At 32.4% G+C, this 24,172-nt stretch overlaps 2 protein-coding genes across 2 annotated transcripts; one reads left to right on the top strand and one right to left on the bottom strand.

Annotated features, from left to right (window-relative positions):
• Nucleotides 1–81: 81 nt before the first annotated feature.
• On the top strand, nt 82–11,347 carry LOC133197484 (protein brambleberry-like). The gene is made up of 11 exons (XM_061333547.1): nt 82–381; nt 519–647; nt 2,277–2,462; nt 3,595–3,817; nt 3,979–4,095; nt 4,668–4,847; nt 5,232–5,438; nt 5,796–5,951; nt 6,718–6,803; nt 9,832–9,947; nt 10,748–11,347. Exons 1-11 carry the CDS (start codon nt 154–156, stop codon nt 10,866–10,868), a joined length of 1,749 nt encoding a protein of 582 aa, XP_061189531.1. The 5' UTR covers nt 82–153; the 3' UTR covers nt 10,869–11,347.
• A 4,431-nt stretch (nt 11,348–15,778) lies between these two features.
• LOC133197482 (N-lysine methyltransferase setd6-like) lies at nt 15,779–24,104 on the bottom strand. The gene is made up of 11 exons (XM_061333545.1): nt 23,916–24,104; nt 22,568–22,712; nt 19,842–19,977; nt 19,438–19,566; nt 18,994–19,237; nt 18,754–18,852; nt 18,000–18,095; nt 17,643–17,723; nt 16,723–16,825; nt 16,105–16,150; nt 15,779–15,940 (listed from the first exon to the last, which is right to left on the bottom strand). The coding sequence occupies exons 1-11, from the start codon at nt 24,075–24,077 to the stop codon at nt 15,781–15,783; spliced, it is 1,401 nt and encodes a 466-aa protein (XP_061189529.1). The 5' UTR covers nt 24,078–24,104; the 3' UTR covers nt 15,779–15,780.
• Nucleotides 24,105–24,172: the final 68 nt, after the last annotated feature.

Genomic DNA, 24,172 nt, shown 5'->3' with positions numbered 1-24,172 from the left:
CTAAAATTATTCTTAGAACCGACAGATTTGACGTAAGGGTTAATGAAAAGTTTATTTTCAACCAATCAGATTTTGTTTTTGTATTATACGAGGGCCTTTTCAAATCAACTTCCTGTGTCAACACATTGGTCACATTGACATGATCTTCGTGCAATGAAACTGTTCTTAATCGTTATCGTTTTAATTTGGCAATACAGAGAGTCGGAATGTGTTCTCGACTCCATAAAACATTGGATGTTTGGAGACGACACCCAACACAATGTTGACAAAGCCCTCAAAAAGAGTAGCGCTAAGTTTGAAGTCGTATCAACTGATACAAAGTTTTTAAAACTTGCTAGTGAGCTCACGGATATGTCACCGCTAGATGCCTGCTATCATATTGTAATTCATTTAACTTCATATTTAAGAATACATTTACTTTTCAATTCACAAAATAAGATTCATTACTTGTTTTTGATTGTGCAACAGACATCTTTCAGATGTCTAGGTATTGCAAATTTGTGTATTTTTGGTTTCAGGTTGTGTATAAATTAAAGAAAAAATGTGGGGAACTGAAAGAAGAGGATTTAGGAAAATTAGCTGTTCAACTTTTAAACTGTCAATCCATGGCAGAGGACAGACCCACTTTTAAGTGCACTGCAGAGATGGTATGTTCAAACTGAGTTGAACAGGTCTGGTACAATCACTAGATTAAGCTATGTAGCTTGAATTATCTACATACCTTTACTTACCTACTTGAGGTAGGTTTATTTAGGTACACAATCATTCTTATTTCTTAAATTAGTATAACATTTTACCATTTTTTTCAGGATGTAAAAAAAAACTTGCACTTTGATGCAGCAATGATTTTCAAACTTTTGAACTGAACTGATACAATTCATGAAAAATCACTCTTGAAGATGTTTCATTTTCAGTGCAATCAGGGTTTTGAAATTCACTATATACAACTCGCAAAATGCAAGTTAGAATTCCCAAATTGCAAATTAAAAATTAGGTAACTCACAAAAACTTGCGAGTTTATCTTTTTTCCTAAGGAAAAAATCAGTCCCTTCTTGGTTATAGTTTTCATTTTGGGTATGTATTTTATTTCCCCCTTATCTAAATATCAGCATGGCTAGTTTTTTTTTTTTTTTAGCTGCAATTGGGAGAGGGTGCTGAAAACAAATGAACAGCACCAACAATGATGATCATGTAGTACGTGTTTCATTTGAAATGTTAAAAAATAATAGGCATGGGAAAAGGGTTATATATAACCCTCAGAAAAAAAAAAGTTGTGAATGACTTATTTGTGAAACTCTATCATAAAATTTGTAAGAACTTTGTCACTTTATAATAATAGATGTATAAATACAGTAACATATGTTTAATTCCTCATATTACAGTTAAATTATCAAGATAAAGTGAGGGAAAAAAATATGCATTGAAACTGTAGCAAAATTATATTATATGACAGGACACAATGCTTTTGATTTAAATCAGTAATTTAAATAAAAGTCGCACTGTAATTGTATTTTGAACAGTAGTTTCTTTTTCCTTAAGTTACATGTATTTAATTTTCATTTTAAAAAGGATATGAAAATTGCGAGTTATCTTATAAAATTGCAAGTTAACTTTCTTGGTACTCGCAATTATTTGCGAGTTGTAATTTTAGGGAGTTTCTAACCCTGGCAGTTGCAATCAAAGTGGCTATATGCAACAGTTGGTTTGTGACCAAACAGTTACTTCTTGAATGAAATAACAAAGAAGACCAATTCTACTTAACATGATTATTGATTGGTAATAATTCAGTGCTGTGTGAAGTAATCATACTTATCCCTGCCATACCACACACATGGTGGTGTACAGTTAATCAATTAATGGAAATTATTAAATTTAAAAATCTGCTTAAAATTTTTCAAAAGCAGGAGAGTTTAAACTGTGTTTGCTCTGAGGTGCTTTTCTAATGCTCCCCCAGTATAAATATTAGTAGTCACATACCTGTGATTTTTTGTTGATTTTAAATAAAGAGCAAAATTGTAAAAAAAAAAAAAAAAAAAAAAAAAAAAAAAAAATGCATTAAAATAGCTAGATAAAGCTACTTCATGTAGCTGAATAAAGCTATGGTAGGTAATTCAAGCTACATAGCTAAATGTACTGATTGTATTGGACCTGTTGAATGACTAGACCTTGTTAGATTAAGACTAATAATTGGACAAATGTCCCATTGTCAGGCTTTGCAATATGAAAAAAATAGTAATAATAAATGATTTTATATCTGTTATTTCTTTTTACTCCAGTCTATTGCTGAATGCACAAAAGACATGGACGGCCCAACATGGAATGCTTATCAAATCGTTGGTAATAGAGCCAGAGCAGTGTGCTATGCAACACAGCAGGATCAGTTCCGCAGATTAACAGAAATGGCTGTTCACGATCTGGTGTCTGCTGCAGATGATCAGCTAGAATCAATGAAGCAAATGATGGTATAAGAATGAAAATTTTAAATTTGATTTCCATGTTTCTAATTTTTTTTTAAAGTGCTTAATTACACTGATCTGCTTAGGTATTACCGTATCTTTTGTCAAATTTCATTGTCATTCATATGAAGTTATAATTATCACTTTCTTTATGTGTATTTTGTACTGCGAGCCCAAACATTGTATAGAATACAATAGAATAGATTTATTTGCCAATCATGTTCCCACTGGGGACATAGATACATATAAGCATGATTTGTTTATATGTAGTGTATTTATTGACTTTTCAGAGGATTTCTTAGAAGTTTTATATTCCACAATGTATATCAATGCCTTCAAATTATTTTAATATTCCGAAATATAAAAAGAATTCATATTAAAATAATTAAAATATTAAAATAAAAAGAAATCATTCAATGTAGACAGTTACACCACAGCAGTCACCCTTGTCAATTCAAGTGTTAACAGTCCAATTTTAAATCAATAACAGACCTGTTTACTCTTACGATTTCGCCGTATTTTGTACGGATTTTGAGTCCAAAATACGTCTCACGTTTTGCTTGTATGAAAATACGGAAATCGGAAATCCGTTCGTTTGGATTTTAGCAGTTAGTTTTCTTTATGATCTATCTGAGTTTGACGCTTTTTAACCGCTAAAAAAGAGAAATATTTCAAACACCTCAGTGATGTCGGGTTGCCAAAGCGCGGTGGTTTAAAAAATGACAGAAATTGTAATCAGAAATGTAGTTGTTCTCTAGCAATGTATGTAAAATCTTTTGAAAGTGAAATCTTACTGGCAAATGCCAAATCTCACGGACAAATCTAATAAAAAAATACTGAGAGACAACAATATGGGTAAACAGGTCTGCAACAATTAAATAAGTAGAATTATTTTCAATGTATTACTAAGCCTTTTACTGGTAATTGGTTTCTGTAGCCATGTAGCTCCAGTGGAGTCTATTTGGAACAGTAACTCTAAGGAAAGTCATTTTTACATACTTTATATTTATAGACATATTTTCTCTCTTAATACCTTGTACATTACAACTTGTTGTGATTTTAATGATAATCATCTAATATTATGATATTATGAAATTTTATTTCATTTACCTATGACATTCATTATATTTTCATGTAGAAAGGACAAGAAGTCCTACACACTTTGACCTCAGAAACAGTGCAGAAGCTGTTTGACAGTCAGATGGAGTTGCTAGGAAACCATCAACAACTGAAGCTAGCTCATGACAACATCATGAGCAACGTCCAGGACAACATGGATAATCTACACAAGGAGAGGTCATTGATTGCAACTGGAAACCAGCAGCTTGCAGAAATGGTGGAGAATATTAGACATAAGCTAGGTGTGCTTATTATGGTATTAAGGAAGAGGTCTTGCAAGAGTACACTCTCATTGGAGTCATTATATGTATTTTAATATATTTTTTTAAAACCACTTCTGAGGTAAATTCTATTTGTTATTACTTAATTCTTGAAAAAAAATTGTAAATTATCTATTTTGAAGATATGACTGCTGAAAAAATGGCTTCTCAGGAGAAAAAACAACAGGAAAATTACAAGAAAATCATCCAGGATTTGAGCCAAATTCATAAGAAATCACAGGATGCTCTGGAAAAATTAGGTAGTAAATTTTCTGACAGGTATATTGACTATATTCCCAATTTCTACTGTAAAGTTTCAAAAGATGCTAAAATTCAGATCTGAGATTGGAAGGCATTGTAATATGCATTCTCAGGTTTTCTATTGAATGATATCACATCACTTTACAACCAGCACAAAGAGAGACAACAGTACTCAATATTTCAATCAGAAAAATGTAGATACATATGTAACCATAGCACCCAAGTAGCATAGTGATAGAATACACTCAATTTAAAAAAAAAATTACCCAGGTTTGGTCTCATGCATGAGAAGGGCAATTGAAATTTTACAATAAATTAATTGTTTTCTTTGAGTGTCCTTTGGTGTTATTAATTGTTTTTTATGTAAACTAAATTTTGAAATTATTTTCAAAAACATTTTGGTGGAGGTATTTTCTCTCCAGCCAAATGCCCTCAGTATGAGGACCTTTAATGACATACATATTATCCTAAACACTGTTAATTATTAATTTTATGAAGATGTTCTCAGTGAGCTGAAATATATTTTTATTAGCTTTTGATAACTTGCAATCATTTCTTACTGACATTACAGATGAAAGTTCTAAGCAGCTCTTACAGAATCATAAAGAGATGACCAAGTTTTACCTGGAGATGTACCAGAATGTTGTCAAGATCAACTCGTCTGTAACAGAGCTGATGAAAACGGTACAAACCATGCAGAGGGACCTAGAGAAGAAGATAAGCTGGTTCTCACACATTCTAGGCAGCTCAGGTAAGGCAACCCACTGTCTGACTAAGTTTATGTTTGTTTGAATTTCCTTAATTAACAAGGTATATGGCATTTATTATGTATTTGATATTCAGTTAGAATTTCAGAATAAAAAGAAAAACTCATTCGTCTTAAGTGCCCGTCAAAATAAGAATTATTCTATACAGAACATACAGTCAAACCTCATTATCTCAAAATCTTTGAAGCCAAGAAAATATATCAAAATGTCAGGGGATTTGAGATACTGAGGTTAAAATACATAAAGAAAAATTGGTTGGGACTTCCAACTCACTTTGACGTATCCATGGTAACTGTTGAGATATTTTTGTTCTGGACACTGAGGTTTAACTGTATTTCTCCCTGATGTACCATGTTTTTATCTTACAGAGGACAAGCTGGCAGTGTTGATGTCCTGGGGACAGCATCTCATGTTTTTCCTCTTTATAATAATCATGTCTGTATATCTACAAATTCCTCGTCTGTCTCGCCTGGCCATCATTGTAGCTCTAACAATCAATGCTGTTGCTGAACTCAAGTTTGGACACAGTATTGGATTTAGACAAGTCTTGGGTTTCATTTTCACTGTAGTGACAGGTATGTATCTGAAAGTTGTGAATTGAGTGGGTTTTTTTTTTACATTGTTGTAAAATATTGATTTCAATTTGCATGATTGTTCTCCAAACAAAGACGAGTGTAAAGAATGTCATCTTTAAGTGATAATTTTGAATTAATGTGAAATATTGAAATCAATATATTACATAATAATTAAACTTTAAAATAAGGAAGAGCTGAAAGATTTAGTCTTTCAGTGCTGATTTTGACAACACTTCCCCTATATAAAGCAAGAGTGAGGCAAAGAACAAAATTTCAAATTTTTTCAAAGAATTAATAGAATCACAAAATACATTGTACATGTAAATGGAATATGTTTTTGTTATATATTTTTTTCAGCTAATGTTATGTACCATATCTGGCGACCTAAGATGGACACTAGAGGGGAGCCATATCTTGCCATAGGGAATTCCCCGATCTCTGACTCGAGTTCTCCTTTGTCAGCTGGTGACATGCATACATTACAGAACCTCTTACAAAGATTCCAGAATTCTGGTAAATAGAGTGTTACAGCAGAGAAACAAAAATGTCAAAATATGATTTTACAAAAAAAAAATTAATATGATGGAGAATTGCACATTTGTGTGTGTTTGTGTGTGTGTGTGCATTCTAGATCTTTGATTCATCATGTCTATAAAAGCACAATGTATATCTTAAAATCTCTGTTTGTGAAATCCTGGTTAACATGCTAGAGAATTTTTAACACAATGTTGTTGACTTAGCTTTGGATTAAAGTGAAATGGTAACATTGAAGACATTTTCTTGTTTGAAAAAGAAAGATAATATGGGATTTTTATTTAATTTTGTACATGTATGGGGAGAACAGTGGAGCCTCAAATTATCTGGAAGCTTTACCTTTGGACAAAATTTGTGGGGAACAAAACATAAATCTGCCTCATATAAAAGTTATGGATGCTTCATTAATCAGGAAGGTTTGCATGGAAATACAAATGACAAGGCTTCACTTTATACACTTAATACATATACACATGCATATAATGTATAATCATGCATCATTACCTGGATGTTTGTGTTTAGGAGCAAATCATCCAGATTAATAAAGCATCTAGATTACTGAAGTATACCTTTTCTAATTAATTGATATAAATGTAAATTCTGTTCCCCGTAAATTTCATCTGAAAGGTGAAGTATCAGTATTATTGGCTTCAGAATTAATGAGGCTTTATTGTACATGGATTTTCAAGAGAAGTGCATAATGATATGGAATGCTACATGTAATATGTTACTTTTTATGTCTTAGTTCCTGATGGCAATAACAGAGGAGCATGTGGAAGTGATACAAATCACAGCCAGGCGACCAGAGCCAGGCCTGATTCCTCAACAATGGTAAACTATCAGCTCTGCGAAATGTAATGTATAATGTGTACTATATAATTTGTACTTGTACACATAGTGTGAAAGTGGTTATAATGAGGGTTAAAAGTTTGATGATTTTCTTGTTTTAGAAATATGATGAGTGGAAATTTTAATGGTTTACTAGTCCCTAACTTTGTTCTTTATCAAGATTGAGAAAATTCACAAGTGGAAACTTGCATGATTATTAGTCATTCCTTAATTTCTTCAATGTTTTTCACATTTGGTTCGTTAATATTTCCACCTTTTACAGTACATTATCCTTATTTTAACCTTCATATAATGAATGCATTAGAGATTAAAAAAAGAACAAACACTTTAAACATACATATACGAGGGTTGTCCAAAAAGTGCGTGGACAATGGCGTTTTTGTCAAAATGAATGGTTCAAGATATGCTTATTGTATACCAAAATATTAGTTATGAAAATCCAAGTCGGAATAGTTTGGTTTTTATTGTTTGAACTTAATATTTTTGTAAAAATCTCGGTCATTAAAGGTCGCCGATAGTGCACACGGACCAGGGTTAAAATGCCATGAACTTTTAAATAAAGTGATCTGATTGAAATGATTATTTTCTTTCTAAAACCTGTTAAAGTTGAATAAAAATTTAATATATCACAAATAAAGCGGTTATCGCCATTTTCTGATACCTTTAGTATCCCTTACTAAATAGACAATGAAAATATTAAGTGAAAACCGCAAGAAGTATGTTTCAAAAATTGACAGAAAAAGCGACGTCAGCCATCGGAACGGGACAGTGTCCAATCATACAATTATGGTTAATATGGTTGAAACGTCGTAAAAAACAAAAAATTTATTCAAACAACTTAAATTTATTGGAGAATATTTAGTCTAGTGATTTGTAATTGGTGTATACGATTTTTCAATGGTGTGTAAAATTGAGACACTACAAGAAGTGGAAAACCACTGTTATTTGATGAAAATAGGATATATTCCTATTCATGACGTTGTTATAAATATAGCGCCGTCGGGCTGGGCTGTGCATCCTGTGTTTACGAAGTGTTAATATTGATGACGCTTGTAAATTATTGTGTATTGTTTTGAATTTTAAATTTAAATTAATTATAATCTATACATAAATATTATTGCACATATTTGGCAATGTGGCATAATAAAGAAAAAAAGCGTGCATCTATGAACATGCGATAAAAATTCAAAATTCATATTTCTGACGTTATCATGAAATAAGCGTTACATCAGACTGGCCCGTGCAACTTGCATATACAAAGTATTTACACCTATGATGTTCAGTAAATAGTGTGCATTGTTTTAATTTTTTGTACATTTACTCAATCATGGTCTATATTAATATATTTTCGTATGTTTGCCATTGCGGACTTTATAAAGAAAATTAAGCATTTGTCCACGAACTTTTTGGACAACCCTCGTATATGTAGGACTCCAAAGTCCGATGGTCACGTCAATGGTCTGATGGTCTGCACCAAACCCTGATGGTTTGACACACCAAAGTCTGATGGTGCAGAAAAAAACAATTAACGTTTATGAAGTCATAGTACTACTGCGCCAAAGTGCGATGCTGCGCCATGCCAAGATAAGTACTGCTGCGCCAAATTGCGATGCTGCGCCATGCCAAGATATCCAATGGTTTTTTTAAATAAATGCGAATATATGTACATGTGTATTAAATGCGAGACTAACCCTAATCAGTCAAATAGTGTGCAAGGACTAACCCTAAATCTTTTGGGTGGGTGTGAATCGATCAAATAATCAGTCCAATATTGTGCAAGGACTAGCCCATATCAGTCGAGTAGTATATGAGGACTTACCGTAATATCGGTGGGTACAAGCAGTAAGCAAAAACAGTAAAATTGTATGCAAGGACTTGATAAATACTGAATTGTTGGCTTTTGAATGCAGGACAATGGCAACATGGATTGACATTGGAATATTGTGAGGTCATAAATGTTGATTGTTTCTCTGCACCATCAGTGTATCAGACTTTGGTGTATCAGACCATTGCACATCAGTGTATCGGACTTTGGTGTATCAGACCATTGCACTTTAGCACAGCGTATCTCATAGGAAATGAGCCATCAGACTTTAGTGTGCAGGAAACTCCCTAAAATTACAACTCGCAAATAATTGCGAGTACCAAGAAAGTTAACTCGCAATTTTATAAGATAACTCGCAATTTTCATATAAAATCCTTTTTAAAATGAAAATTAAATACATGTAACTTAAGGAAAAAGAAACTACTGTTCAAAATTCAATTACAGTGCGACTTTTATTTAAATTACTGATTTAAATCAAAAGCATTGTGTTCTGTCATATTATATAATTTTGCTACAGTTTCAATGCATGTTTTTCCCCTCACTTTATCTTGATAATTTAACTGTAATATGAGGAATTAAACATATGGTACTGTATTTATACATCTATTATTATAAAGTGACAAAGTTCTTACAAATTTTATGATAGAGTTTCACAAATAAGTCATTCACAACTTTTTTTTTTCCGAGGGTTATATATAACCCTTTTCCCATGCCTATTATTTTTTAACATTTCAAATGAAACACGTACATGATCATCATTGTTGGTGCTGTTCATTTGTTTTCAGCACCCTCTTCCAATTGCCGTTTAAAAAAAAAAAACTAGTCATGCTGATATTTAGATAAGGAGGAAATAAAATACATACCCAAAATGAAAACTATAAGCAAGAAGGGACTGATTTTTTCCAAAGGAAAAAAATCAACTCGCAAGTTTTTGCGAGTTACCTAATTTTTAATTCGCAATTTGGGAATTCTAACTCGCATTTTGCGAGTTGTATATAGTGAATTTTGAACCCTGGTGTGACCATCAGACTTTGGAGTCCATACCTACATCAAACCATCAGGGTTTGGCGCATTAAACCATCAGACTTTGGCATGACAGTCGGACTTTGGCGTGCCCATTGGACTTGGGAGTCTTACATATATATACATTTTCATCAATTAATCTTCTACATGTTTTCTTTTTAGTTGGATGAAGATGAGAATGTGAGGCGCTTTTTAGATGAGAACTTTGATATACCAATCCACACTAGACCAGAGACTCCCCTCCCATCTACCTCCGCCTTTACACGATCATTCTCTAGGTACATGTATATTAGGATCTATGTATACAAATGAGATCAAATAATCTTTTTTCTAAACATAAACTATTTGTTTATGGACCTATGTGTATGATTTTAAAGGGCAAAGAATCTAAAAAAAAATTTTAAGTAATAACAAGGCTGCATGTTGATATGCAAAATTCTTATTGAAATGGGGTCATGTCATGGCCCTCAGAGACAGAGGTTGCTGCTATTGTTTTTATAAAGGTTAAGATAGGATTACTCTACATATAAAATTCTCCAGAGGTAGTGTTAGAATTGGTTACACAAAATTATTCCTACATGTTTATAATGAAAATTCAAATTAAAATTTTGCTCCTGGGGTGAGGTCAGGGTAACATTGTAAATGTTATGTTCAAATTTTAAAAAAACTTTGTTAAAACTACCTTGAGGGTGAAAAGGCAGTGTTTTATCATATGTATGGGACCCTAGATTCAATGAACATTGCAATAGTAAGGGATTTTTAACATATCCTTTTCATCATTTCTAATTCGTATACATTTGAAGGGTGGAATAGTCCAACTTGACATTTCTTTACCAAAGAATACCAGGTTTTGTTGAAATTGGCTCAGCGTTCTTGAAAAATGAGGGAAAAAAATTACAGTTGAGAGAAAAACAGGTATATGTGTATGCAGGTACAGTGTAATAAGAGAACCAGTTGGAAAAAATCACTTGAGCTTTTAACTCAGGCCGCCCAACAAGCAAAGAGAAATATATCATACAGCAAATAGCCTGGAATGGTGTTAGAAGCTTAATGTGATGTTTAAGAATATTATTTACAGGTCATCCACACCCTCCCGTTCTAGCACAACGAGTGTGCGTTGTCATGGTCTGACACGAACAGGAACCCCTTGTCGACTGTCAACAATACCAGGACAAGATTTCTGTCACCGACACAAATAACAGTGTGGAAAAGTTGTCTCCATCAGCATTTAACTTTCAGTCCGTATAAATTATGATCTACTTGTGTGTTGAACAGATAATGTTCTTAATCATGTTTTGAATTTAGAAATCAGGTCATGTAATTAGCTTTGATTTAATTGCATTGTGTATGATTAAGTAATTTTTTTTTTTTTGCAAGTTTGTGATGTGCCAAATGTTAGTATGTTTTTATCATAACAGATAAAATGCAAGATAATGATTTGAATAATTAAGTACCGGTATTAGTGCTTTTCATACTAGTTAACATCTGTTCAGATACAAAATGTAGCTTTTTCATAACTGTACATAAATACCAAGTTGTTGATCTCATACAAGTTTTTCTAATGATATTAATTAGGCATGCATTTATTTAATTTCATTCATGTTCAAGTTTTCTTTATCTTAGAATTTTGTACAATTGCAATTAGACTGATACCATTAAGATCAAAGATCTGTTCTTTAAATTTTAACAATAAATGTAGTTTACCGTTTATATGCATTCATATGTATGGTATATACAGTTTTGAATCTTTAATAACTTCAGTGATATTATGTTGGAAAGGTATAACTGAAAGGTTTTAAATGAGATAGAGGAAGAGATAAATGATTTAAGTTTTCCAGATTGTTTTGTTTTCTACAAACTTGTATATATAAAGGGAAACAGTGAATTAAATGTAAATCTATTGAAAGTAAGGCTACCACCTTCATGTAATTTAGTCCAGCATTCCATTAGCATCAAACTGAAACCCGTGAACTGATGTTGAACATGTAATTTGTATATCTTTATACATGTACATCTATATTTATATTGTATATATACACACCATGTCTCCTCTTTCCTGAATAAGAAATCATGTTTTGAATAGTGTAAATCATTTTTATTTGCAAGAACTTTATGTATTTACTTGAGACGGTCTGCTTGCAAAAATTTCATTCGTGCGTATATTTTCATTAGTACAGATTATATACAATGGTACCAAAATTCGTGAAATTTTTTTTTGCTTATAAATACCAATTTATTTTCTCGCGAAAATAAGATGTCGCAAAAATTTGTTGATCTACAGTAGTGGTAGTCAATCAAATAATAAATCTGTAAAAAAACGAAATTGTCAAAATAAATTAGAAAAAATTAATCATATGGATTAATTAAGCACATCCTTAAAACTTACTTTAACTTGTTTTAAATACCTTGCATGGAATGACTGAAAACAAGTTTTTATTTACTCCACTGCATTTTTTGTATGACTAAACCATTATTATTTGCACTACAATGAAGTGAATACCCAGTAGATACACCTGTTTTGATTTTAGACTTTGAACCCTATCCATCTGTTACTGTAGCCAATACACCTCTGTCATGTTTTCAAACTATGTGTTCAGGTTGTTCAACCCAGAATTGTGTGTGTTTATGTATTTATAATGAACCTACTGGTATATACCAGTAGCTTTATGTATGTGAATGTTTATTTTACAGTTTGTTACACATAAGTAATGGTACATGAAAACGTAACTTATAATCAGTTTTATGGAATAATACAATTCATTTTCTCATTTTTACTGGTCCTTAACATTTTTTGTGGCTTTCAATTGTTATTCAAATAAAATTTCACTTATAAAATATAAAAAAAAAATTGGCGAATATTCATGTGCATTAGAAGTTTATTTTGCCAACATTTCTAATTCATCAGAGCCATTTTGCTACCTTGAAATTAATTATTTTTTATTTGGTTTGCACATTTCTGTCATTGTGATGAGAAAATAAATAATATGACATCACTATTTTTTTCTTGACAAGTTAATGTCTGGTAAAATAGAGAAAGAAACTTAAGAGTAAATGTCTATTGTCAGGAGAAAGTGGTAGTGGTAAAAAAACAAAAGGCCCATGGGCCACAACACTCTCCTGAGTTACTTTGGCTCTGCTGTTCTTCACAAGACCTCCCCTTTGTAATATTTATTGTGCCCCGCCTTACCCCCGGGGGCCATGATTTGAACAACTTAGAATCTACACTACCCAAGGATGCTTCCACGTAAGTTTCAGCTTTTCTGGCCCAGTGGTTCTTGAGAAGATTTTCAAAGATCTTGCATATATATTTCAATGTAAAACTTTGATTCCCTATTGTGGCCCCGCCCTAGCCCAAGGGGCCATGATTGAACAATTTAGAATCTACACCACCCAAGGATGCTTCCACATAAATTTCAGCTTTTCTGGCCCAGTGGTTCTTGAAAAGAAGATTTTTTAATGACCCACCCTATTTTTGTCTTTTCTTGATTATCTCCCCTTGTAAGGGGGTTGGCCCTTCACTTTAAGAATTTAAACTCCCCTTCACCCAAGGATGCTCTCTACCAACTTTGGTTAAAATTGGCTCAGTAGTTCTTGAGAAGAAGTTGAAAAAGTGAAAATTTTCAGACGGATGGACGACGGACAACAGGTGATCAGAAAAGCTCACTTGAGCTTTCAGCTCAGGTGAGCTAAAAATTATACATTTGCAACTTTTTTAAGTGCAAAAATAGAGAGTAAGAAACTGGTGCTTAGATTACCAGAGTCAATCAGGTGACCTATTCCATTGATCTTCAACCAATTACAATTGAATATTTATAATTTCTCCTTGAAAGCTATGGTGGAATCATCGTTGTTCATGGGGGACCAAAGTTCATGGTTCACCCTTACCCTTGAATTTACATCCCCATGAACGAACTTTGACAAGGTATTATTCATTGAAACTTTTTTTATATACAAGTTACCCATGAAAGTACATCCTTAGGAACCAGTAAAATTTTGGTTTCCCATAAACATTGACCCCCACAATTCAAATGATTCCACAGTACTTGGTCAATTGTCATCAAATTTGGTATTCGGGGTAAGGGTATAATCATATCATTAAATGCCTGAGATTTTAGAGGTGGGACAATAAAAAAAACTGCTAATAATAGCCAAATTTTCAAAAGTATTCCTCTCTACTCTTACACATCTTGAAGTAAAACAATGCATGGTACAGAAGATCATGAAGGCCACTACCAAAGATGTGTGTTTTTTTCATTACCCCCAGCAGGGGTTCTGCCTCCAAGACAGGACCAAAATGTTCATGTAGCATTAGTGAAAATGTACATATCGGTAATCTTTAGTTGAGGGAAAAATGAAGGCCTGGATAGAAGGAACATATGAAGCCCTCTACTAAAATTGTTTTTCATAACTCCTAGATAGGGCAAGGGTTCTTTTTCCAATGTGTTGCCAAAATGGTCATACTGTAAAACTGTACATAATTTTACGAAATATTCCTCTCCACTCCTGCACATCTTCTAGGAAAAATGAATGTATGGTTAAGAAGAGCATGAAGCAATACCAAAATAATGTTTTTCTGACCTCCAGGGCAAGCTTAAGGGTTCTTCCCAAAATGGTCATTTAGTGTAAATGTGCATAATCTAACAAAATCCTCTCCTGCATATTTTTAAGGAATACTAATAGCATGGTTAGCAAGAACATGCAGCCCCCTATCCAAACTGAGTTTATCATGACCCCCAGGGCAGAGGTTCTTCCTCCAGGAAAGGGGTAGAAATAGGGAATATGTACTTAATGCAAGAAAATCTTTTTTACTCCTGCACATCTAGAAGTTAAACAGAATGCATGGTTGGGAACAGTATTAAACCCTCATCAAAATAGTGTTTTCCATGATACTCAGGGCCTTCCTCCAAGGTGGGGCCAATATGGTCATATTGCAAAAATGCACATAATCTTAGAAAATTTGTCTCTACTTGTGTGTATGTAAAATTGAATGCATTGCTAGGAAAAGCAAGAAACCTACCAAAATTGTGAAATTCATGGCCGCGGGTTCAGGCTCTAGAGTGGAACTTAGCTGGTCAAGCATGTATATTGAACATGCATTGATTTAATTAACATATTTTATTATAATATATACCTGTACTGGTATATACATCTGTACAATGGGATCAGACACAAGTTCTAAAAACTCACTTTACCTATCATTGCCTATCAAATCTTCTTTACCCCTGGACATCTAGTCAGTTTACCAGTTTATTTGTATCTCTTTGGTTGTTATTTAACAACATAGAGATCAAAGCAACATATTACAATTATAACAACATACATGCATGAGCAAAACATGTAACATATATACAAAATGTGTTTATGATTGCATCATATTTCTATATATATAAATGTTATTAACCAGGAGGTTTGACTCTCTCATTTACAATTTTTATAAACGAGCAAAGTTTACTTAATAGCTTAACATTTTTGGAAGAGAACAATTCATTAAACCAGCAAGCAAATTGTGTGCATGATTATATTTAGTCCTGAACAGTTCACATGTACCATAATTGTGATATTAATTACCCCTGGGTCCATGGTTCATGCCTTATGGTGGGGCTTAGTTGGTCATATATGAAAATACATGTACATCTTTGAAAATTTTCTCTACTCATGGAAATTTAGCAGACAAACTTTTTCCGAATTATAATAAAAATTTTAATAGTCTTCTACCCATGTTGTGAAGGTCATGCTCTCTGGTTTGAAGTGAGTCTGGAATCTGAGATTTTTTGACTGATCTCAAAAGTGAACTGGCCCTAGAGCCAGATGTCCAAGCACGTCTGGTAGTATACATCACTAGATGCATCATTCATACAAGTTTGGTTCAGGTAGGGCTCATGCTCGAAGTTACTTGAAAATGGACTTGCTCCTAAAACTTCAACTGAGATGCTGAAGCAAGGGGTATCTCGTATCAACTTTGTCAAGGAGAGATAAAAACAACAAATTTAATAATAAATTGTTTAAAGTATAATAAAATGTTTAAAGTACACTGTAATCCACTGTTAAAATATGTCCTGGAGAGTTCATATTACACTAAAGTACACTAATAAGACTTTCAACACAAGTATTTTATCTGCAGGCATTTATTAATTTCTGCAGTAACATTTTCTGTCCATAACACAGATATAATGAATGTTGCTGCCGTGAGTTAAGTGTCTTGATCTGCATTAACTTCTCCTCATCTTCCTGCATACTAGTGTTGTACCTCTTCAAACAGGTAGATGCTGACCTGTAACATTTTATACAGTAAAAACCTGGCAATGTAGGTTCTCAGTTGGATGCCAATTTAGAACTGTGTTACCTTCAATCTGCGTAATTTTAACGACAGTTTGATTTCAAAACATGGCAGATCTTTTATTTTCTAAATAATTAACTTTGTCTTTAACTTTATACCTGGAGATGATAGTTTTCCAAGATTGGCTCAGATCTTTCATTTTTTCTGCAGAAAAAAGTAAAGTTTTTGTATAGCATTGTTACAGAATCCACCACGTATACTGGAATCATTTTAATTGATGGGGTTCAATGTTTGTTGGCAAGCAAAATTTTACTTGTTCTTGGGGACGTAATTTCGTGGTTTACTTGTTTATATGGTAGATTCAATGAATCAATCTGTTTACAAAATAAACGTTCATTGGGATGCAAAGTCACAGGTAAGGGTGACCCACTAAATTCATGAACATTGGTCCCCCATGAACAATGATGATTCCACAGTATTCAACCTTGCCCAGTTAATTAATATTTGCACAGATTAAATACTTATTTCTACTTATTTCATTTATATCAAAAACCCAATAAAAAAATCACAGTATACTTTAAGGAACCTGTGCTTAAAATGTAATCACCATTTTTTAAAGAGAAATTCATTAACAATGTGAAAATGGAATATATTAAATAATGTAGAATGCTTTCAAAGCTAGTCCCTATTAGCTGAAAATGAGAGATTGTTATTGCAAAGTTGTTTCCCTTTACACATGTAGAACACAAATATCTGACACTTATACATGTACTTACCAAAGTCTGCGAGGACAGATGTGTCCTCTTCCAGATCCTCCTCCCAGCCCTCCTCACACTCCTCCTCATAAATGGCAAACTGTGAAGGGGTCATCTCCATCACCTGACAGAGATCAAAGGACAAATATAAAAATATATGTTTATATATGAAATGGCTATTACACACTTAAAAAATAAATATCCAGGTACTGTGAATTCACTAACTTTTGTGGGTGGTTAATTTTTGTTGTTTTTGTTTTGGTATGAAAAGATCCACAAATTCATGTCCTCCATGAAATGTAAAATTTTGTATATACAACAACTCAACACTTCCTCAACCATGAAATTAAGTCCCCAGAAAACAATATTTTTCCTCCAACCACAAAACTTTGATCCCACCAAACTATGTGATTTTACAGCATTGTATTTATCTTCAATTTGTGTGATGATTTTTAGCAGAAATTTCTCACAAATCTGAAGTGTTGGAACAATAACTGCATTACTTTTTGAAACTGGGTGACATTTCTATAGCTGCAGATCTGTCACTTTCTGGTCTGAAAAAAATTGGTCATCCTCCATGATTTTTTCAGACCAGCAATTAAGCTACAGATCTGTAGCTCCCATTTCTAAACAACACTATACATGTATCACCATTTAACATGAACAAAAGTTGTAAATATGAAATTTTTTTCCATATTAGAAACCTTTTAAAGTACATTTTTTCCAGATACATGTAGTAAAATAATGCACTGCCTAAAAGAAATTTTGTTTCTTAAAATTAAAAAAAAAAATTCTTAGTAAAATTAAAAAAAAAAAAAAAAATCCTTGGTATATAAGCTGATTTTGATATTGGATAACAAAGAATTAATAAATCTTGTTTTAAAAGCCCCATAAAAAAGTGATCCAATCAGTGATTACATAACAGTCGTGGTAGGGCTGACCTTTAACACCAGGAACAATCTGTCGTCTGTTAAAATCCCACTAGTTCCCACCACCACGTCACCAATCAAATCCTCCATAAGCTATATATAAAACAAATTGTTAGTTTAACTGTCACACTTTCTTGCTCAATTCAAATCCTTTGATAAGAAATGTATGAATTGGTTTTATAGGTGGCAAATTGGTTCAATGATTAAAAATATTTATGAGCAAATAATTTTATCTAACAAGAATCTGCTAACATCAGAAACCTCTTATCTATTTTTTGTTAATGTTACCACTTACATTTCCTTTATATTTATTTGACCGTGTGAAAGTGACTGTCAGATAAGATTTCTTGGTGTACATAGTACAGGTACCTTTTGTTTAAAGAAAGAAGATTTCTTTTTTGCAAATTCTTTATTTTCTGTTTCCTCTTCAGCAATGTCTAGAACAGTGTCCAGAGGCATGTCTACCTGAAAAATAAAATATTTTAATTTAAAAGTGCAGTGTAATCTAAATTTCACATAATTTCCAAAGAAATTACTTGTTATTTAAGTACAAATCAATGTATCATGTTTCTAAGTCAATTATTTCAATTTACACATGACACATAAAAAAGATGACAATTATTTTCCCAATAGCAATTTTGAAAACTATCTGTATTTTAAATGTCAATATGGTTGCGATTTTATTTTTAGTGAACAATTGCGACTTTCAACTTCACAAGATGGATGCAGAAAGCATGTTGTTAAATATACTTTGAAGTTTGATGAGACATATTTACGAGGTGATTAAATAAGTTTAGTTTTGTACATCGATGAATATTTAATGGAAGTTAATTTGTAAGACATCATTGAAATATATCTTTAATTGTTGATTGTTTATTATTTTTTCTCAGTAAAATGATTAAAAAAGTTACGAAAATGCCATAGACTTGCTTTAAAATTTACGTAAATTTTATGATTTGGGGGCATTTTTCATTAATGAGAGCCTTACAAAGGTCGATTTGTTAAACAGGGTGACCCCAATGGTTCTGAGAAAAAAAGTATCAACCTATCATCCAAAAATTACAGTAGAATAAGTCTGAATATAATAAACACCTCTGTCAAAAACAGTAACTCATAATCTTACTGTATCATAGTGATTTTCAGGATAAGCTTCTGAGAATCCATACATGTGGAGAAGATGCCAGTTAGCAAGCTCTCCATAGGTGTTAAACACTTCCTCTCCCTAAATAAAAAAAAAGTTCAATTAGAAATTTAGCAGAATATGACTACACAATCAATAAAATGGTGTGTGCCTTACCATAAACCAGTTTATTCACATGTATTTATCAAAAGATATTTTATTAACATTTAACAACTTCCTTACCTTGCTAATTGCCTTAGTAGAAATCATTTCTAAGCAATCAGGTTTAAAAGACAAATGAGCATTATTCTTGGCTATGTGGTTTAACATGTCAGCCATGGGGACCATATAAATGATTGACTTTTCTTCTTCCTCCTCCTCTTCAGTTAAATCATCGCTGTCATCATCCTTTGGTGGCTCTGTGAAACTGTAGGCCATCACATAGGACACCATCTTTTTGTATAAATCTATGTCGTCACATCCTGGACTTCAAGAAAATACATGTAATATCAATCAAGATAACTGTTGTTTTTTAAATCAAAACTTTGATTGTACAGATGAAAATAAAGTGGCATATTGTAAGTATAATTGATATATGTATTAATTGTATTAGGAGTTGTTCCCCTTGAACACACTCCATTTTTAGACATTGCAAATCATCAATACTAGTATGAATGTGATCCAGACCTGATGATGTCTTTGTGCTTTTTTATGTAAGGGGAGACAATTGCTTCAAATTCCTTATGGATTTTGTTGATGTCACGGTTCACTGCCTCCACTACTCCTGTTCCTGTCAATAACGGCTCCCTCTCTTCTCTATTTACAAAATTATACACAACAATTATTATCAAAATTTCTGGTTATCTAAATGAAAAGGCCAGAGTCTCTTAAATCAATGCCTGATATCTTTGCCAGATTCTATTAATAATACAATAATAATAATTATCTAGAGAAATCAAGATTTGACTTTTGTCAGAAAATTCATATATAAGAATGAAAGTATGTCTTCTCTGAAAGAGAACTGTTTCCTCTGACATGACTGCTATAAAAATGGTTTCCAATAATTTTAATGAAATTTGTCTTAATCTTACTTTGTCCAAAACATTGGTAAATCAACTGATTCTGGTAAAACATCAAAGTATAGTTTCCACTGTGACTTCTGGGCATTATATTCATGCATCATAGAAATCAGCAGTTCTGACCACCCACTCTCACTGTTAACAGGGTCTAAAACAGAGAAGATCAGGGGTGCATTCAAGAGCAAAGCCGCTACTTAGCCTCTATGTAAAGCTACAATCTTGAACATTAAGCTAGCCTAGCTGCTACATAGGGAGAGCTAGCATAAATATCTGATGCTAAGTACCAAATCCAAGATGGCCTGCTTAGTTACCATTTTGCAGCACACAAGATTTTAACAAAAAGGAAGATTTTCTACATCCTAGTGAATTCAATGTAAATTTACTATATTATTAATATATAATTTTTCATATTCTTGCTTGAAATAAACTCTTTTTGTTCCAAAAATAAGATTTCATTCAAATTGATATATTTTTATCTGAACAAGAGATGTTTGTGAAACACTTATCCCCCCTTCCCAATTAATTGGAATTTTTCTAAGTCCAAGGGGCATAACTCTGTAAAAATTTGCTTGATCATACCCAAACAGAACTTGACCTAGATATTTTTATGATAAATCTGTATACCAATTTCCTTTCAGTATGTACAACCTCTGTGAAGAAGATGAACGGAAACTGTTGGTGGACAGACAGACAGACAGCAGCAAAGCAATATGCCCCCCCTTCTTCGAAGGGGGCATAAAAATGCAGCTCTACAACATTATTTAATTTTAATGTTGGCAGAGAGAACTCTGAGAAACATCCAACAACTTAATACATCATTTGAAAGTGGTTATTTAATACTGTATGCTTTACCTAAACAAAATAGTATGTTTACAGCATCTCATATAAAATTGAAAAAAAAAAATTATTCAATTGTTGCATGGATATCATCTAAGCTAGGAAAAAGTATGTTTACAGCATCTCATATAAAATTGAAATCAAAGGCCTGAAGGCCTGAGAGGCGCATCACATTGAAGATAGAAAACTCGAATTTTTTTCTCAGAAAAATTCATCATACATGTTGAGGGAATGAAAAAAATCAGGAATGAAAATAAAAATTAAAATATTGTTTCTCTGAGGTTAAAAAAGTTTTGAGTCATATGGCATTTTTAACCAGTCGGTCGGGAGAGGGCAAACAAATATTTCTCTAAAGCTATGTCTCTGTTTAAACTTAAAGATAGTCTGATATATCAATTATAATTCATCGATATTTAAATAAATTTATAATTTTATAAATTATAATAATTTATTTTTTTTATTTTTATTATTTAATTATAATCACAGTAGGAAGATGAAATAATGAATGAGAATTTAGAAATGATTGATTATTGAGTAATTCTACACAATTTCATATCTGATTTTTTTTTTCAGTTTCTTTCCTTATGTGCACTTTTTTAAAATATCAATACTTGTCTTAGACTAGTTTTCTCAATCAAAATGGCATAATACCATGAATACGTAAACCATAGTGATTCATGAAATGTTCATATAAATAATACGAGACTGAAAAAAAAACAACAATCGGGCATGGTATACGGTATATACTAGGAAACCCCTTAAATTTCGGCCGATTTCCGATATTTCCAATAAAATTAGCTATAAAACCTTAGCGGTAAGGATTGTACTCAAAACATCTAAGTTTATAAGGTATTAATAATCCTATAAATTGAATCCACAGTCACTGCTGTTTTTTATTATTAGTCATTTCATGATATTCAACCAACATTTCACCAAAAACCGGTCATTTCACCGTTTCGTGTAACACGGGGAATTTTTTTCCCGAAAGGTGGCGCTTGTTAAAATTTATTCAGTTGGACATCTTACTATTCGTTTCAATGAGTGAACAAATAATATTCCTTCTATTTCTATAAAAATAACCATCTTGTTCCTATTGTTAGTGATGCTTTATCAAATAAAATTATTGTACATTTTTCTCAGATATTCGTACAAGCAATGTCCCCTAACAAGGCCTAATAATTTATAGTACGAGCTGTTGTGATGCAAATAGATCTTAATCTGCGTAGCGCACATATTTGTCGTTGTTTTCTCTCTTTCTCGGTTTTTGTTTGTTTTTTTTTTCTTTTTTATCTTTGTTGCTTTCAAAGTATAAACAACATATAAATGTGAGATTTTATGTTATTTAATATTTAAAAATAGACAGTGAATATCACCATCTTGTAAATATACATTTGCACTATTTTCAATAATGTATTTAGAATCAATATTGTGGAGTCCTTCGTCGCCTCAGTAATTGAAAGAAAGAGTGGGGGTCATCAGCAATGAGGCTACATCGCAGATAGCGATGCGCCTCAAAAAAAAATTATTCAATTGTTGCATGGATATCATCTAGCTAAGCTTGGAAATGGTGATGATCCATTCGTCCCTTTATTATCCTGGGCTAGCAAAGATATACTTGGGGTAGACTTCTAAATCTGATGCAATTTTGTTACTTCCTGTGATAGTGATATGTAGTAAATAAGTTAACTTTTTTTTATACTTCTGCATTATTACTTATAAAAAATATTTTCTTTTGCTTTTAAATGGGATAATATATGGCTTAGATGTTTATCAGTAATATACATTTGAAAAAGTCAAAGTGGGGTGGGGGTGATGATTTGCATCTCTCATGCCTATCTAAGCTACCAATGTATCACAGTTGATTATTTAATATGTTAGTACAATGCAATATATGCTCTTACCTTCTTCAAGTAATTCTGAAATGCTGCAAGTCTTTGGATGTAGAAGAATTTTTCTGGAAATCCGGAAAAGACATTCTCCCTCATCAATGTCACTAAGAGCGACCATGCCATTCTGAGCACAAGAACCATCTGGTCCAATGGTAACCTGGAGTGATTATCATGAATGACATTGACTTAATCTTCTCATGCAGTGTACATTTACCAAGCAATTAAAAAAAAACTTTTTGTGAAACATTAGAACTACTGGGTATATGTACAGTGTGCTCAAGAGTACATTGCTGATTGGAGTATTTTAGAGTACATTGGTTACATTTCTTCTTATTATGTATTAAAATTTCAATTCTAGTATTCATAATAGTTAAACAAATTTCAATATGTGGTAGATAACATCTTTACTGGAGATGAAATAGAGACTCATATAGAACATGGAGAAGTCTTTTGATTTTTGTCAAAAGTAAAATTTTAGGGGAGGAATGACTGCTATCTAATAAACTTTGTAATCCGCCACTGTATTCTAATAAATCAGATAATTCAAATAAACATAGACCTAAGGCGATTTGCTTTAGGTATATAACATGTATAATGAATTAACCAGGTCCAGCACAATCTCTTGATTTAGCTATATAGCTTGAAATAGCCATATAGCTTTATTAAGCTATTCAAAATAGCTTGATAAAGCTATTTTTATACAGTTTTTCACAAACATGTTTTTTGCAAGAAATAGTCAAAAAGTCGCAAGTATTTGACTATTCATATATGTACTATGGGCTAACAAAACAACAACTGAAATCGAAGATAGTTCTAACATTGCAACATTTGAATACTTTTAAGCAAAAGATGTATTTCCATTGTTTGAGTAACTGTACACTACCTTGTGTGCGCTGAGGCATGGATAAGTATGATTGCTTGTCATTGTACTGAATTATTACCAATCAATTATCTTGTTGACCATAATTGGCCTCCTTTATAATTTCATTGCAGAAGTAACTGTATCAATTGCTTTATATAGCCTCAAAACATTTAGAACTTTGAGTACAAAGTCTCTTAAGGAGACACAATTTGATGAGTGATTTTTACATGCATTATTTTCAGAAGAGTTCAAGGTTGAATATTATCACTGCACCAAGGTGCGACTTTTTGTAGATGCTGAGAAAATAGCACATTTAAGAAAAAAGTGTGACAAAATAGCTAAATCAAGCTATTCTGAATAGCTTAATAAAGCTATATAGCTAAATCAAGCTATATAGCTAAATCAAGTGATTGTGCCGGACCTGTTAACTTAAAGCTTCGTAAGAGAAAATTCGGTACCAGATAAGCATAACTGTACCAGTATTTCAAGGCTGACTACCTTTTCATTGAAATAATTATCAGCATTAGAAGAAAACCACTTGAGAAATGCAGCTGCTCTCTTTCTGCAGTCAGATTTATTACTTGCGTATACACTGTCATTTGTGTTTTGATCAACATTTGGTTCATTTTCCTCACGTGGCCTCTTTGCTGGAGTTGCCATTTTTAAATCTCCCTTAACCAAAGATTTCTTTTTTTATGGATCTTTAACATCCTTGAAACACAGAGCTCTGATATTGATCTAAAATATTTGTTTTG

This window comes from Saccostrea echinata, unplaced genomic scaffold, assembly GCF_033153115.1.
Source record: "Saccostrea echinata isolate AGI-Se365-2 ecotype Australia unplaced genomic scaffold, CSIRO_AGI_Sech_v1 ptg000030l, whole genome shotgun sequence".
Lineage (NCBI taxonomy): Eukaryota > Metazoa > Mollusca > Bivalvia > Ostreida > Ostreidae > Saccostrea > Saccostrea echinata.
This window is presented reverse-complemented; position numbering and strand designations above follow the sequence as displayed.